The sequence below is a fragment of the Rhinoraja longicauda genome, chromosome 7, assembly GCF_053455715.1.
Source record: "Rhinoraja longicauda isolate Sanriku21f chromosome 7, sRhiLon1.1, whole genome shotgun sequence".
Taxonomy (NCBI): Eukaryota; Metazoa; Chordata; class Chondrichthyes; order Rajiformes; family Arhynchobatidae; genus Rhinoraja; species Rhinoraja longicauda.
The window spans coordinates 46,210,499-46,225,589 of NC_135959.1; the positions used below are offsets into that span (position 1 = coordinate 46,210,499).

General features: G+C 41.3%; 1 protein-coding gene across 1 annotated transcript in view; it reads left to right on the forward strand.

Moving 5' to 3' along the window:
- Positions 1-15,091, forward strand: part of xpo4 (exportin 4) — a 100,200-nt gene that overhangs the window by 61,432 nt on the left and 23,677 nt on the right. The window contains exons 11-15 of the mRNA XM_078402434.1: positions 4,668-4,810; positions 6,936-7,078; positions 8,928-9,105; positions 11,392-11,551; positions 14,539-14,708. Coding sequence (XP_078258560.1) covers positions 4,668-4,810; positions 6,936-7,078; positions 8,928-9,105; positions 11,392-11,551; positions 14,539-14,708 — 794 coding nt within the window. The remainder of the gene's footprint in view (positions 1-4,667; positions 4,811-6,935; positions 7,079-8,927; positions 9,106-11,391; positions 11,552-14,538; positions 14,709-15,091) is intronic.

The window sequence follows — 15,091 nt, forward strand, 5'->3', positions numbered from 1 at the left end:
TCATAAACTTAAGGACCAATTTCAGTTAATAGAATGGCTTTCTTTCGTTCCTGGATGGCCTTGTTTTGTGCTTTTACCTGCACTTGATCATGATCCTCTTTCTTCAGCTTCAATAATGTAACTTGCAATAAAAAACATTTCCATTCGCTCACAGTACGAGGTAAAGGGTTCACAGTTCTTGTCAAAAGCCCCTAGTTAGCCTATGTATCCCAAGAACGTCATCTTGCCCCGTAGACACAACACAAAGATCGCCTGACACACTCTAGACGATTTGTACAGCTGCTGTTTTAAACTACAGTCCCATGCATAGAAGGATCTGTGGCCTATCGTGTCAAGTTCGCAAACAACTGAGACAACTTCGTATTTGCTGTTTAAAATGTTAAACAATACTGCATATTGCAAAACAGTCCTGCACTGTATTTAAAGGTTGAGTTCACCAACACTATCCGATCCTCGTCGCCATTGTAAGATATCACGGCTTCTGCATGCAGATAGAAACAAGCACGGGTTTTCAGTATACGCTGTTGCCAGTGTGGGTCCTCTTTATTTTGCAAAAGTACACTGCGCATACTCACACAGATTCATGTGGCTGATAAGATATAGAATATATCACATGACGCAAATCATACCATTATAGTACTCGGTTCTTAAAGTTATAGTTACCAATATATACACTATAGGTGTAGGTGATTCCGCCCACACCGCCTCTCCAGGTACTTCATGATGTGTGAAGTCAGCGCCACCGGTCTGTAGTCATTGGAGGAGCTGGGACGCGTCCTCTTTGGTACAAGAACCAGGCAGGATGTCTTCCACATCACAGGATCCCTCTCCAGGCTCAGGCTCAGGTTGAAGATATGCTGTAGTACTCCATACAACGGGCAGGCACAAGCCTTGAGTACCCTAGGGCTGACACCATTGGAACCCGTGGCTTTGCCTGGGCGAGGTCTGCTCAGCTCCTTCCTCACCTGCTCAGCCTTGATGGTCAGGCTCGACCAAGAAAGGGCAGAGAAAGTGGACCAGGGGGATTGTGGGGAGAGGGTGGAGGTGGGCCGAGGCCCCACCATCAAATCTTTTGAACGGGTTTATCTTGTTGGCCCAGTCCTGATTTCTTTCCCTCCCAGCCCTGTAGAGCAACTTAGGCCTCCTATGACCACCTCCTCACTGACCTTGTGGTCACAGGCAGCCTCTGGACCATTGGCTTATACCTGGGTAGGAGGTGAACCACGTTGTGGTCGGATCTTCCCAGTGGCGGAAGGGCTATGGAGCTGTACGCCTCTTTAACATTGGCACACAGCAGGTCCAATATTTTCATATCCCTGGTGGGATGGTCAACAAACTGAGTGAAAGTGGGTAGGGTAGCGTCCAGAGTCACGTGGTTGAAATCCACCGAGATAGCGATCAAAGCACTCGGGTGTTGCGTCTGGAGTCTTGCGGTGACTGTGTGGACGACGTCACTCGCGCACAGTGGGTTAGCAGATGGAGGAATGTAAACGGCCATCACAATGGCATGTGCGAATTCCCTGGGCATATAGTATGGACGGAGACCCACAGTAATCAGTTCAATGTCCGGACTACACACACGTTCCTTAATCGTGATGTCACCAGGGTTGCACCATTTGTTGTTAATGAGAATAGCAAGTCCTCCACCTTTACACTTGCCACTCTCTCTGCAGTCCCTGTCCGCCCGAACTGTCTGAAAGCTGTCTTGGACTCAGGGATGTCTTCGTGGAGCCATGTCTCCGTGAAACACATCACACTGCTCTCGCGGTACTCCCTCTGGATCCTCACTAGTGCAGCTAGCTCGTCCATCTTGTAAGCCAGCGATCTCACATTCCCCATTGTGATGGAAGGCAAGTATGGCTTGTGCCTCCTTTTCTCCGTATGTCGTTTTATTCCCGCCCGGCATCTCCTGTATTTCCTTGGGAATTTCTGATGTAACCCTGGCGAAGCCAGCCAGTCGGGGCGGTCAGAGCTCCAGCAGTTGATCCCTGGTGTAGTCAACAAAGAGACCTGCTACTGATTGTTGCAGTGCAGAGACAGAGACACAGTGAAAAAGTATTTCCCCAACGAGGAAAGAGACAAAAAAATCAATGGTGTATGGCAATCATCATGAAGTCCACTCCTCATGCTATGTTTAAACTGTCTCTGCCAATTGATTTCAGTACATAGCCCCATGATCCCTGAAGCATTTATATGAAACTGAAGATTTGTAGCTTTTGATCTTACCATTAACACTTGCTATATTGTCTGCTGTAGTGTAATGAACGGTATGCGTACACAGGTGCCCTTCTCAAGTGGTCCTGAATGTTCAAACCTCTGGCTATAAGATTTCCAACTTTAACTTTACATTTTTTTTTTCTGCCATGCTGTCAATTTAAATGCAGAAGTGTGGCTTATTTAAATTTTAATGTAAAGTATCCTGTGTAGGAAACTGATCCATGTTCAAACTGCACTCATTGCCATATCTTAAAGTAAAATATTTTTAACTAAATGTAGTGAGATGAATCTGTGGCGAGACTGCAAAATCCACTGTGGACAAGGAATGTAATTGGTCAGTAATCATTGCACATTTGCACTTTGAAGACCTAATCCTTCAAGCAGAATGCATTGTTGACTTTCTACAATGTGCGGCCAATGTAGAGTACCATTGGTGTAAAAAGTGTAGAATCAGAGAAAACAGGCCCTTTGGCTCAACTCATCCATCCTGACCAAGATACTTCAGTGAGCTAGTCCCACTTGACTAGTCCATATCCTTAAACCTTGCCTATCCATGTCCCTGCCCAAGTGTCTTTTAAATGTTGCAATTGTACTGACTTTACCACTTCCTCTGACAGCCCGTTGTATGTACACACCACCCTTTGTGTGGAGACAGACCAACAGACCCCATTCAGTGAGGATAGGGGACTAATCATCCTCTACGATAATCCTCAACACTGGTGATCCACTTTTTTACTCCTTGTACACACACACGACTGTGCAGCCATGCACAAATCTAATTCAATTTACAAATACGCGGACAATATCACCATTGTGGGCTGGATATCAAATATTGATGAGACAAAGTACAGGAAGTAGATTGAGAACCTCGTGACCTGGTATTGAGACAACAACCTTTCTTCTAATGTCAGCAAGAGAAAGGAGATAGTGATCAACTTCAGAAAGCGAAGCCGTACACGAACCTCGGTTTTGAATTGACGGCGCTGAAGTAGAGATGGTTGAAAGCTTCAAATTCCTAGGAGCAAATATCACCAACAACTTCTCCTGGACCACCCATATTGAAGAAATGGCCAAGAATGCACTCCAACGCCTCTGTCCATAGAAGGCTTAGGAAGTTCACAACTCTCACCAATTTCTACTGATGCGCTGTAGAAAGCATTTTATCAGAATGCATCACAACATGGTTTGGGAACAGCTCTGCCCAAGACTACAAGAAATTGCAGGGAATTGTGAACGCAGCCCAGACCATCACACAAAACAACCTACCTTCCATTGACAACACTGCTACCTCACGCGGCCTCAGCAAGGCCACCAGCATAATCGAGGACAAGTCTCACCCTGGTCACTCCCTCTTCTCCCCTCTCCCATCGGGCAAAAGGTATAGAAGTGTGAAAACGCACACCTCCAGACTCAAGGACAGTTTCTTCCCAGCTGTTATCAGGCAACTGATCCATCCTACCACAACTAGAGAGCAATCCTGAGCTGCTATCTATCTCTTTCAGACTATCTTTGATTGTACTTTACTTGCTTTATCTTGCACTAAGCGTTATTCCCTTTATCATGTATCTGTACAGTGTGGATGACTCTATTGTAATATATTGTCTTTCTACTGTCTGGTTAACACAACAAAAGATTTGGTACACGTGACAATAAACTAAACTCAAAAGTTTGCCCCTTGGGCCCCTTTTAATCTCTTCCACTCTAACCGTAAACTTATGTCCTCTGGTTTTTGACTCTCCTCCCCTGGGAGAGCCTGTGGGTGTTTACCTTATCTATGCCCCTCATGATTTTGTATACCTCTTTACCCATCTGCCTCAGCATTGATCCCTGTGGTATATCACTTGATGCAGGCCTTCAGTCCAAAAAATTAATGTCGACAACCACCCTCAGTCTCCTACCTTCAAGCCAATTTTGTATCTGATTGGCTAACTTGCCCTGGATCCCATATGATCTTGTCTTCCAGACAAGCCTACAATGTGGTACCTTGTCAAATGTCTTGCTAAAGTCAGATTTCATTTATTCCTTCTGGATGTTAATAGAAAAATAAATGTATGCACCACAACTTGTTTTTGAAACACATCTCTACTTGTGGCATGCAAATAAACCTAATATGTGATATTGTATTCTCATTTCTTAATAACATTATTCAGGCAGCTTGCTGGTGGACTGGATAGATAAAACAGGGAAATGCAAGAATAAATCTCCTTAGCACTTTCTCCACACTGCTGAGCAAACTATCTTTATAATATCATTTGTGGAAGGTTAGTAAGTAGTTACCTGTGAGTTGTCTGATTCAGGGAATTATAAGGACAAAGAAACAAAGGTAACTGGTGATCTTGTATAATAAAATTAGTTGTGTTTGACATTTAATTGCACCATGTTAACGTAAGCTATTCACAGGTTGTGCATCTTTATATTTAATTTCAAATATAGTTTCTATTTTTATACAGACTACCAATGGTGTAGCAACACACGAAGAAGAAGAAATCAGTGAGATACAGGAAGATGATCGCGATATGTTTTCTGACCAGCTAGCTGGTATAGGCTTGCTTGGAAGAATAGCGGCAGACCACTGTGTTCCTCTACTTATCAGGTGGGTATTTAATTTTCTCCAAAAATGTAAACACAATTGTGAACACAATGTAAACACAATCCAGAAGCTTTAAAATGAGATGGCACCTGTATAATGCTGTCAAATATCCTACTTCTGTTTTGTTTAAAACATGTGAATAATGTATTGAAGTTAAGAGTATACTCATCCGGATGGTGGTCCCAAGATATTTCTCATTATTTTAACACCATCTCGATTCAGTGCGACTTGCTGAGTTCCGCCAGCTGATCTCTTTTTTTAAAACCAAGGTAATAGGAATGCCTTATAGTACATTGACCATAGACAACTTCAACCAACCACCAATGAGATTTGGAGACAGTGGAGGAGGTTGCCCATTTATATTTCATTGTACAAGTTGGCAATTTTGAAAATCATTCTGATCAAGTTAGCATATTTAATTAGAGCAATATATTCCACCGGGTGGTGCCGTCAGCGATGGTAGCCTCGCCAACGGTCTGTCTGTCTTTTCGCCTTTTTTGTTATTTTTGGTGTGTTTTAAAAAGTATGTGTTAATATTCTCTGGTTTGTTTTATGTGGGAGGGGGAAGGGGGAAACTTTTTTCAATCTCTTACCTTACCGGAGATGCGATTGTTTTCCGGATCGGATCTCCGGTCACTCTGCGGCCTAACATTATGGAGCTGGTGATCTTGCTTGAGACTGACTTTGAGCCCCACCGCGGGGCCGTGGACTTACCATCGGAGCCTGCGATCCCCTGCCTGGGATCGATGCTACAACCTCGGCCTGCGGATTCCAACACCGAGGAGCTCGCAGACTCGGGTAGAGACTAATGTCGGGAAGCTTCAAAGTTGCAAGAGGTTCGACCAGCCCCGACCCGGGGTCCAATTGCCTGGTGTGGGAGTTTGATCGCCCCAATGCGGAGGGCCTGGCCGGCGGCTATGGGAGCCAAGATCGTCTCGTCAACAGAAGGCTCGACGCCCCCGACCGCAGGAGGACAAAGAAGGGAAGAAATTGACCTTTTTTGTCACCTTCCAGCACAGTGAGGAATATGGAGGAGTCACTGTGATGGATGTTTATGTTAAAATGTATTTTGTGTGTTTTGCTTTTTATTGGCATGTCTGTATGGCAAATCAAATTCCTTGTATGTTGCAAAACATACTTTTAGATTTAAAAAAAAAAGATTTTTTAGATACAGGGCGGAAACAGGCCCTTCGGCCCACCGAGTCCGTGCCGCCCAGCGTTCCCCGCACATTAACACTATCCTACACACACTAGGGACAATTTTTACATTTACCCAGTCAATTAACCTACATACCTGTACGTCTTTGGAGTGTGGGAGGAAACCGAAGATCTCGGAGAAAACCCACGCAGGTCAAGGGGAGAACGTACAAACTCCGTACAGACGGCGCCCGTAGTCAGGATCGAGAACGTACAAACTCCGTACAGACGGCGCCCATAATCAGGATCGAACCTGAGTCTCCGGCGCTGCATTCGCTGTAAGGCAGCAACTCTACTGCTGCGCCACTGTGGCTAATAAAGTATGATCATGATTGTTATGAGTATGATTATTTATGTCAGATAAATGTATGTCTTGAGTTTATTACAAATAAGCATTTATATTAAATATACACGTATTTTCTTGTAAGTACAAGAAAATACGTGTATATTTAATATAAATGCTTATTTGTAATAAACTCAAATACTCAAAACTCAAAACTCAAATTGTACATACGGCATTTTCTATAATGAGCACGAGACTAAAATGGTGGCAAGAACAATTCTGTTGGACTCCAGTCTGCATAAAATAACTAATCTGTAGGCGATTCATATATTGCTAGACTTGTATACTGAAGCAAATTATAATTAAAATCAGTAAATTACTGTTTACTCATGAAACTAAAGTAAAATCTTTGTTACTCTGCCCGTGTTTCTAATAGTCTTCCTTTATAGCTACTTTTTAAGAATGTAGCAATGATATCCAAGGTAATGCAATTAAGATAACCCATTTTGATATCTGATACCATGCCTCTCTGTACAGGTTGTTGCAGCCACTTGTATTGATCACTAATTTTAAAAATGCAAAATTTTGATATTAAGTGCCCGAACTTGTTTTGTTTATTGGACCACTTTCTCTTAATGTTCGGTTCAGCTTGTTGGAAGATAGAGTTACAAGACTTCACGGTCAGTTACAAAAGCAACAGCAGCGATTCCTTTCATCACCAGGGCCAGCTTCATTGGATAATATTCTAGATGATTTATATGAGGATATTCATTGGCTAATATTAGTCACAGGTATGTTTACTATTAAATAGATTGAATGATGTTTATATAGATATTTATGTTTTTCATTCTTTTAACGATTACATACAACAAAGGAGTTAACTTAGTAAATTATATATTAATTATTTGAAAAGAATATAACCAGTTTTGCTAGTTTCCTTTGAAATTTGGACATATTCACGATTCAGAAATTATTTTTTCAGAGTAAGAATCATTGATGATGTTTGTTCTCACAGTCTCCAATAAGTTATTTTTTAACTAACACTCTTCTTTCCCTGCTAGAACTTGTTGTCAACCTTAACAATTTTTCTTTTGATTCCTCCCACTTTCTACCAATCAAAGGAGTAGCCATGTGCATTTATCTATGTCCCTGCTACACAGATGACTGCATTGTCTTGCAGTTGTGCAGAACTGTCAATTTTATCAACTTCACCACTAACACCCCCAAATTCATTTGGACCATTTCTGTCACCTCTCTCCTATTTCTTAATTTCTCTGTCTCCATCTCAAGAGAAACTATCCAATGACAACTGTAACAAACCCACCAACTCCCACAGCTACTTAGTCGGCACCTTACTATTCCCATACCGACCTGTCTGTCTTATGTCACCTCCTCTGTCAGACTGAAGATAGATGCAACTTGAGGAACAGCATCTCGTGTTCCTCTTAGGTAGTCTACAACCAATGGCATCTACTTTAATTGTCCAATTTCAGGAATCTTGCACCCCCTCTGTCCTTTTCTCTTCCAATCTACCTTGGTCTTTTCACACACCCTGTTTTCCCACCTTAACCCCTAGCCCCGTATTGTACTATTTCTTTCCCTTACCTCCCTTTTTCTCCATGAATCCATGCTTTCACCGAGTCTACCTATTTCAGCACTAAGTCACTACTCTGTAACTTCCCTCAGTTTCTGAAACATTTGTCTGGACATTTGTTGCCTTTGGACTTTACCATTTTAAAACCACCCTCTTTATGGTCTTGATAAATTTGAAGTTGTCCAAATTTTTTATCTCACCAAATTCGGTTCATAAATTTCATTTGTGGGTAATATATCCCGTGTTTGGTAATATATCCCGACTTCTGTTCACGAATCATTTCTGTTTAAAAAAAAATTCTCAGCCTTGTTTTCAATTTCCCCATGGCCTCTTCCTTTTGTACTCCTGTAAACAACTCCTGCATTATAAACGAGATAGAATGGTGCTTCTCTAAATCTGGACTCGTTGTTCAGTTTTGCACCTCATCATTGTACCAGTGATGGTTGAGCTTCTTGCCACTCAGGTTCTGCTTTCTACACATCTCTCCCTGAGCGTTTTGGGTTCTCAGGACAATTCCGACTCCATTAACGAAGCTTTTCATCATATCTTATGTGGTTCTGAGTCAGGTTTTATTTGATAATGTTTCTGTGAAGTGCTGTGGGACAACGTGCAATATATGAAAGCTATTTGAAGAGTAACTTCTTTTACACAAAAAAAGCTGGGTGTATGGAAAGAGCTACTGGAGGAGATAGTTGAAGCAGGTATTATTGCAACGCTTAAGAAGCATTTAGATAGGCACATGGATACAATAGGTTTAAAGGGATATGAGTCAAAACACAGGCAGTTGGGACTAGTATAGATGGGGCATGTTGGTCAGTGTGGGCAAGTTGGGTTGAAGGGCCTGTTTCCGTGTTGTATGACTCGATAAATTCAATTTCCTGTTAGTTCCGTGTCCACTTTTGTTTGATAATGTTTCTGTGAAGTGCGGTGGGACAAAGCTATGTGAAGATGCAATGTGACTTCAAATTCATGATGATTAGTTTTTAAATAAAATAATTTATGAGCATAGAATTTTAATCTGTTGTTGTAACCTACTTTATTATCAGGCTACCTCTTGGCTGATGATACTCAGGGAGAGACTCCTCTTATACCTCCAGAGGTAATGGAATATTCCATTAAGCATGCAACCGAGGTTGACATTAACACAACACTTCAGATCCTGGGCTCTCCAGGAGAGAAAGCCTCCTCTATAGCAGGATGCAACCAAACAGATTCTGTGATCAGGTAAATGTTTTGAGTGATACGAGTCGGAAACAACAATGTAAGATTTATTCCGGATCCATCTGAAGTTTATTGTAAATGCTAAAAGAAAAGTGCTGATGCTAAACCTTATGACCAGATCAGAAATTGTGTTCTTTGTGTATTGCTTAGAACTCAATTTTGTGGACTGTTCTGCAGATATGGAAGAACAGTTCAATTAGGAAGCATGCAAAATCTTTTGTTTTATTTTCAAATGTTTTTGCACGCTCCTAATTGGAGGTTCACTATGTGGGGGCTGGTACAAACTCTGTAAGACTTTGGTTAGGCCGCCTTTGGAATATTGCATGCAATTCTGGACACCCCATTGTAAGAAAGATGTGGATGCTTTGGAGATGGTGCAGCAGTTTACCAGAATGCTGCCTGGATTAGAGGATTTCAGCTACAAAGAGCTTGGATAGATTTGGATTGTTTTCTCTGGAACGTCAGAGGTTGAGGGGAAACTTGATTGTATATAAAATTACAAGAAGCATTGCAGTATATATAATTACGAGGCATAGATAGGGTAGATAGTCAGAACCTTTTTCCCAGGGTGGAATGGCCAACACTAGAGGGCATAGCTATAAGATGAGAGGGGGGAAAGTGTAGGGCTCGTTTTTATACATAAAGGGTGGTAGGGGCCTGGAACACATTACCAGGGGTGGTAGTGGAGGCAGATACCATAGTGATATTCAAGAGGCTTTAGATGTGAAGACCAATGAGTTTAACTTGGCATCATGTTCGGCATGAACATATGGGCTGAAGAGCCTGTTCCTGTGCTGTACTGTACTCTAGGTTCTATAAATAACTGCTAACTTTTGTTAGGGTGTCAGTTAGTGACAGTTTTCCACCACATTACAATTTAAGCTTAATTTATGTACAACAGTTCAGCTTGAGATTCTAGCCATTATATTAATTAATTCGTTAAATGTCCCACATTGTCTGATTGTAAGAGGTCCAGACCAACGTAGTTTCAAATGTGATCTGAAGAATTAGTTCAGCTTGCTAAACATAAAAAGCAAATGGCAAGGCATTATGATTGGCTGTGCAGGAACATATCATCACGGTTCACCATTTTTAGGCTTTACCTTACACTTTAGAGATACAGCATGGAAATAGGCTCTTCGGCCTACCGAGTCCGCAACGACCAGCAATCTCCCCGTACACTTGCACTTTACTACACACTAGGGACAATTTACCCTTTTATCGAAGCCAATTAACCTATAAACCTGTACGTCTTTGGAGTGTAGGAGGAAACCGGTGCACCCAGAGAAAACCCACGCAGTCATAAGGAGAATATACAAACTCCGTGCAGACAGTATCCGTGGTCAGGATCGAACCTGGGTCTCTGCTGCATCACTGTGCTGCCATTTTAACATAGAAAAGTGGACAATTGGTCATCAGCTGACATGAACAATAACACGGGGCATGGTGTTAAGGACATAATATACTGGTTGAATAATACCCCATGGATGTTGCTATTTTTAAAGTAACTGAGGAGTCATAGAGTCATACAATGTGGACACATGCCCATCGGCCCAATTTGCCCACATCGACCAACATGCCCCATCTACACTAATCCCAACTGCCTGATTGGCCCCTAACCCTCTAAACCTATCATATCCATGTACCTGTCTAAATGTTTCTTAATGCCTCAACTACCTCCTCTGGCAGCTTGTTCCATACACCCACCACCCTTTGTGTGAAAATGTTGCTACTTAGGTTCCTATTAAATCTTTCCCCCCTCACCTTAAACCTATGTCCTCTGGTTCTTGATTCCCCTACTCTGGGCAAAAGACTGTGCATTTACTCGATCTATTCCTCTCATGATTTTTGGGGCGGCACAGTGGCGCAGCGGTAGAGTTGCTGCCTTGCAGCACCAGAGACTGGTTCGATCCTGACTGAGGGTGTTGTCTGTACGAAGTTTGTACATTCTCCCTGTGACTGCATAGCTTTTCCCTGGGTGCTCCGGTTTTCCAACTCCAAAGACGTACAGATTTGTAGGTTAATTAGCTTTGGTGAAAATTGTAAATTGTCCCTGGTGTGCAGAATAGTGCCAGTGTACGGAGATTGTAATCGGCGCAGACTCGGTGGGCCAAAGGACCTGTTTCCGCGCTGTATCTCTAAACTAAACTACACTTCCGTAAGATCACCTCTACCTGGAATTTGTTTGATGGTTGCAAGGTATAAATAAATGTATCTCTGGTGAAGTTTTCAATTCTTTGAAACTGTAAATTTGTATTGACGTTTTGAACTGAAACTCCCTCTACTCAGGTTGTTAGCTGCTGTACTCCGAGCTTCAGAAGTTGAATCTCGAGCCACAAGGGCAAACTTGACAGAACTGCTCAGCCCACAAATGGGAAAAGACATTATGTGGTTCCTCAAACGGTGGACAAAGACTTACCTTCTCGCAGATGAAAAACTTTATGACCAGGTCAGAAATTGTGTCCTTTGTGTTGGCATATGTGGACCAACAAATATTGCATGTTAATCAATTTTGTGGATTTTTCTCCAGATTTGGTTCAATTAGGAGGCATGCATAAGCTTTATTTTTATTATAGACAATAGACAATAGGTGCAGGAGTAGGCCATTCAGCCCTTCGAGCCAGCACCGCCATTCAATGCGATCATGGCTGATCACTCTCAATCAGTACCCCGTTCTTGCCTTCTCCCCATACCCCCTCACTCCGCTATCCTTAAGAGCTCTATCCAGCTCTCTCTTGAAAGCATCCAACGAACTGGCCTCAACTGCCTTCTGAGGCAGAGAATTCCACACCTTCACCACTCTCTGACTGAAAAAGTTCTTCCTCATCTCCTTTCTAAATGGCCTACCCCTTATTCTTAAACTGTGGCCCCTTGTTCTGGACTCCCCCAACATTGGGAACATGTTTCCTGCCTCTAATGTGTCCAATCCCCTAATTATCTTATATGTTTCAATAAGATCCCCCCTCATCCTTCTAAATTCCAGTGTATACAAGCCTAATTGCTCCAGCCTTTCAACATACGACAGTCCCGCCATTCCGGGAATTAACCTAGTGAACCTACGCTGCACGCCCTCAATAGCAAGAATATCGTTCCTCAAATTTGGAGACCAAAACTGCACACAGTACTCCAGGTGCGGTCTCACCAGGGCCCGGTACAACTGTAGAAGGACCTCTTTGCTCCTATACTCAACTCCTCTTGTTACGAAGGCCAACATTCCATTGGCTTTCTTCACTGCCTGCTGTACCTGCATGCTTCCTTTCATTATCAAATGCTTTTGCATGCTCCTCATGGGAGTCTCACTATGTGCCAATTCTCCATATCTGGTTGATTATTATACCTGAAGGGTGATTCCATTATGAATAACTTTCCTAAATGTGGATTCTTGTGCATGGTGCTCTGAATTTTAATTTTGCTTGGTATCGATATAGTTCTGCTGTAATACATGTTTCCATAACGTGAATTGAATATAACAGGATAAATAAATTTGGGAGAACCATTTGTATTACGCTGCATGAATTAATTATAAAGCGATTTCATTAGAGAACTAGAAAATCACTTTAAAATTACTTTGGAAAGTGACAAGCATAAGAAAAGCTGTATTGCAAAAATATAACAATCTGGGGAAAAAATACTGTTTCCATGTAAGCTTCCTGCAGTAATCGAGCATCACTACAGGAGGACATTGAAATTGATAATCAATTGCTTCTATTGACGCTTGTGCAATGATACTTGATTAAACAATGTAACATCGAGCCTTTAGTATTTTTAGCTTGCAGTAACAAAAAATAAACTTGCAAATGTTAATAATAATTGTTTTAACACGCAATTTTCTATAGTGCAAAGTTTCTTAGGAATGCAACTATTGTACTATAGAACTGACCTATATATATCACCCCCAACCTGTTTGGTGCTATGGAAGTTAGATGGTGCATACTATTGGATCTTACTATTTATCCCTTTTGTGTGTGTGATTCCCAAAGGATCATTGGATTCGATCCAAACAAGTTTTATTTTCTTTTGTTAAATGTTATGTTTGATTAAAAGTTACCATTTTCTGTATAATTAGCTGTTGCACGTTGTATGTAATTTTATCTTGCATTCTGCTCCATATATTTATTATGGGTTAAAAGAAATGATTGTAAGAAAATCCATGTTCCAATTATAATGGATTTATAATCCATTTGTAAGAGATATAATTACAAATGGATTATAAAATCCATTTTATAATGGATCTAAAAATATCCATTAAAGGAATATTTTTCTAATACGTGCCTCCTGGTTCTTTGGAGAATAATTAAACACTGGCAACCCCCTTCCCCTGAAATGTCACATGTCCATTTCCCTCCTGACCTGCTGAGTTCCTCCAGTTTTGTTTTTGCTTGTATTTAAGATAATTAGGAGGTTTTGGGAGTTCAGAAGTTACTGCCTAAATGGGAATAGACATCTATCACCTCATCTCATTTAAAATATACATGTAAACAGAATTATTTGGATAGCTTTCTTTTTAACTGTGAAGAGGCAAGTAGCTTCCTCTGTGCCATAGATTTATCGGAATAGAGGCAAGAGGCTTTCTTTGTTTCTTGGACAATATTTCTCCGCTTAAGTAATCCCGTAACCCGTTCTTTCACTTGTTTGCTGTTTGTGGAAACTGGCTTGTACAAATTGGCTGCCACAGAACTAAAATAAAAACAAACTTGTCTAAATTCTGATGAAGGGTATTCAACCTGAAACATTAACTCTGTTTCTCTTTCCCTGGATGCTGTCAGACCTGCCAAGTGTTCCCAGTGTTTTTGTTGTGTGTGATTTCTAGCATCAGCATTTTTATTTTTTATTTTCTGTCCCAGAACTAAAACGGCTTTGCTCTAATTTCTCAGAGCACCTTTTGGGATGCAGAACCTATGATAATTCGCAATGAAAATGAAAGCTTCATGCTTTTAAAGTAATGAGATTTTTTTAGAATGATGGAAGTGTGACCAGGAAAAGCAAATGACGTTCCTTGGAGAATTCATTTCAAAAGGTCAATGATTTGATGCCACTTTTTTCACTGGTGGGCATGTGCCACAAGCTAACAGAGGAGGTAGTTGAGGCATGTACTCTAACAGCATATAAAAGACAGTTGGACAGATACATGAATAGGAAAGTTTTTTGAGGTTTATGGGCTAAACACGGGCAAATTGAAATGCCTTTCATCACTTCTCTCTTGACACTTTCTCGCGCGGTTTAGATGGAGCATCTTGGTCGGCATGGATGAGTTGGATGTTCTATATGACACTCTGACTCTATCTGAATTTTCGAGTAAACAGAAATAAACTTGAAAGGTTCACTCCCCATGATTCTGGTGCACAAATTTTAACTTTATGCAAGATTTTCTTCTTAGATCTGAGAGCAAAATAAACATCAATGTCAGCTGGGTTTTTTTCTGAAACTTCTCTGCAGATAAGTTTACCTTTAAGTACGGCATTTGGTGCGGACACTGAAGGTGCTCAGTGGATTGTTGGCTACCTTTTAGAAAAAATTATAAGTAATCTTTCGGTATGGATTGCAGAACAGGACCTGGCAAATGACACTGTTCAACTTCTTGTAACACTGGTGGAGAGGAGAGAACGGTGAGTACTTGCTGTAGTAGGATAGAACAACACCTACCAGACACTTCCAACTCAAAGGCAACTCCCAATGCTAGCAGAATTCTTCAAAGCATTATTTTAGCTAACACTATGTGTCTCTTCTATATTCATGTTAGCACTGTTAGAACCAGCATTTCAAAGCTGGTATAGTATTTAAAGAAAAAAATCACTAACATTTTGGAATAAGAAATGATTTGACTTCTTGCCTGCTTTGAACGTGAACCTTCCTTGGGCGTTGATTATTGCAGAGACCAACTTATTTTTGTTTCCTCCTTTAGGTTTAGGTTTATGTTTACAGAGGTACAGTGAAATGCTTTGCTTTGCATGCGGTCCAAACAGATCAGATGTACCATACACAAATACAA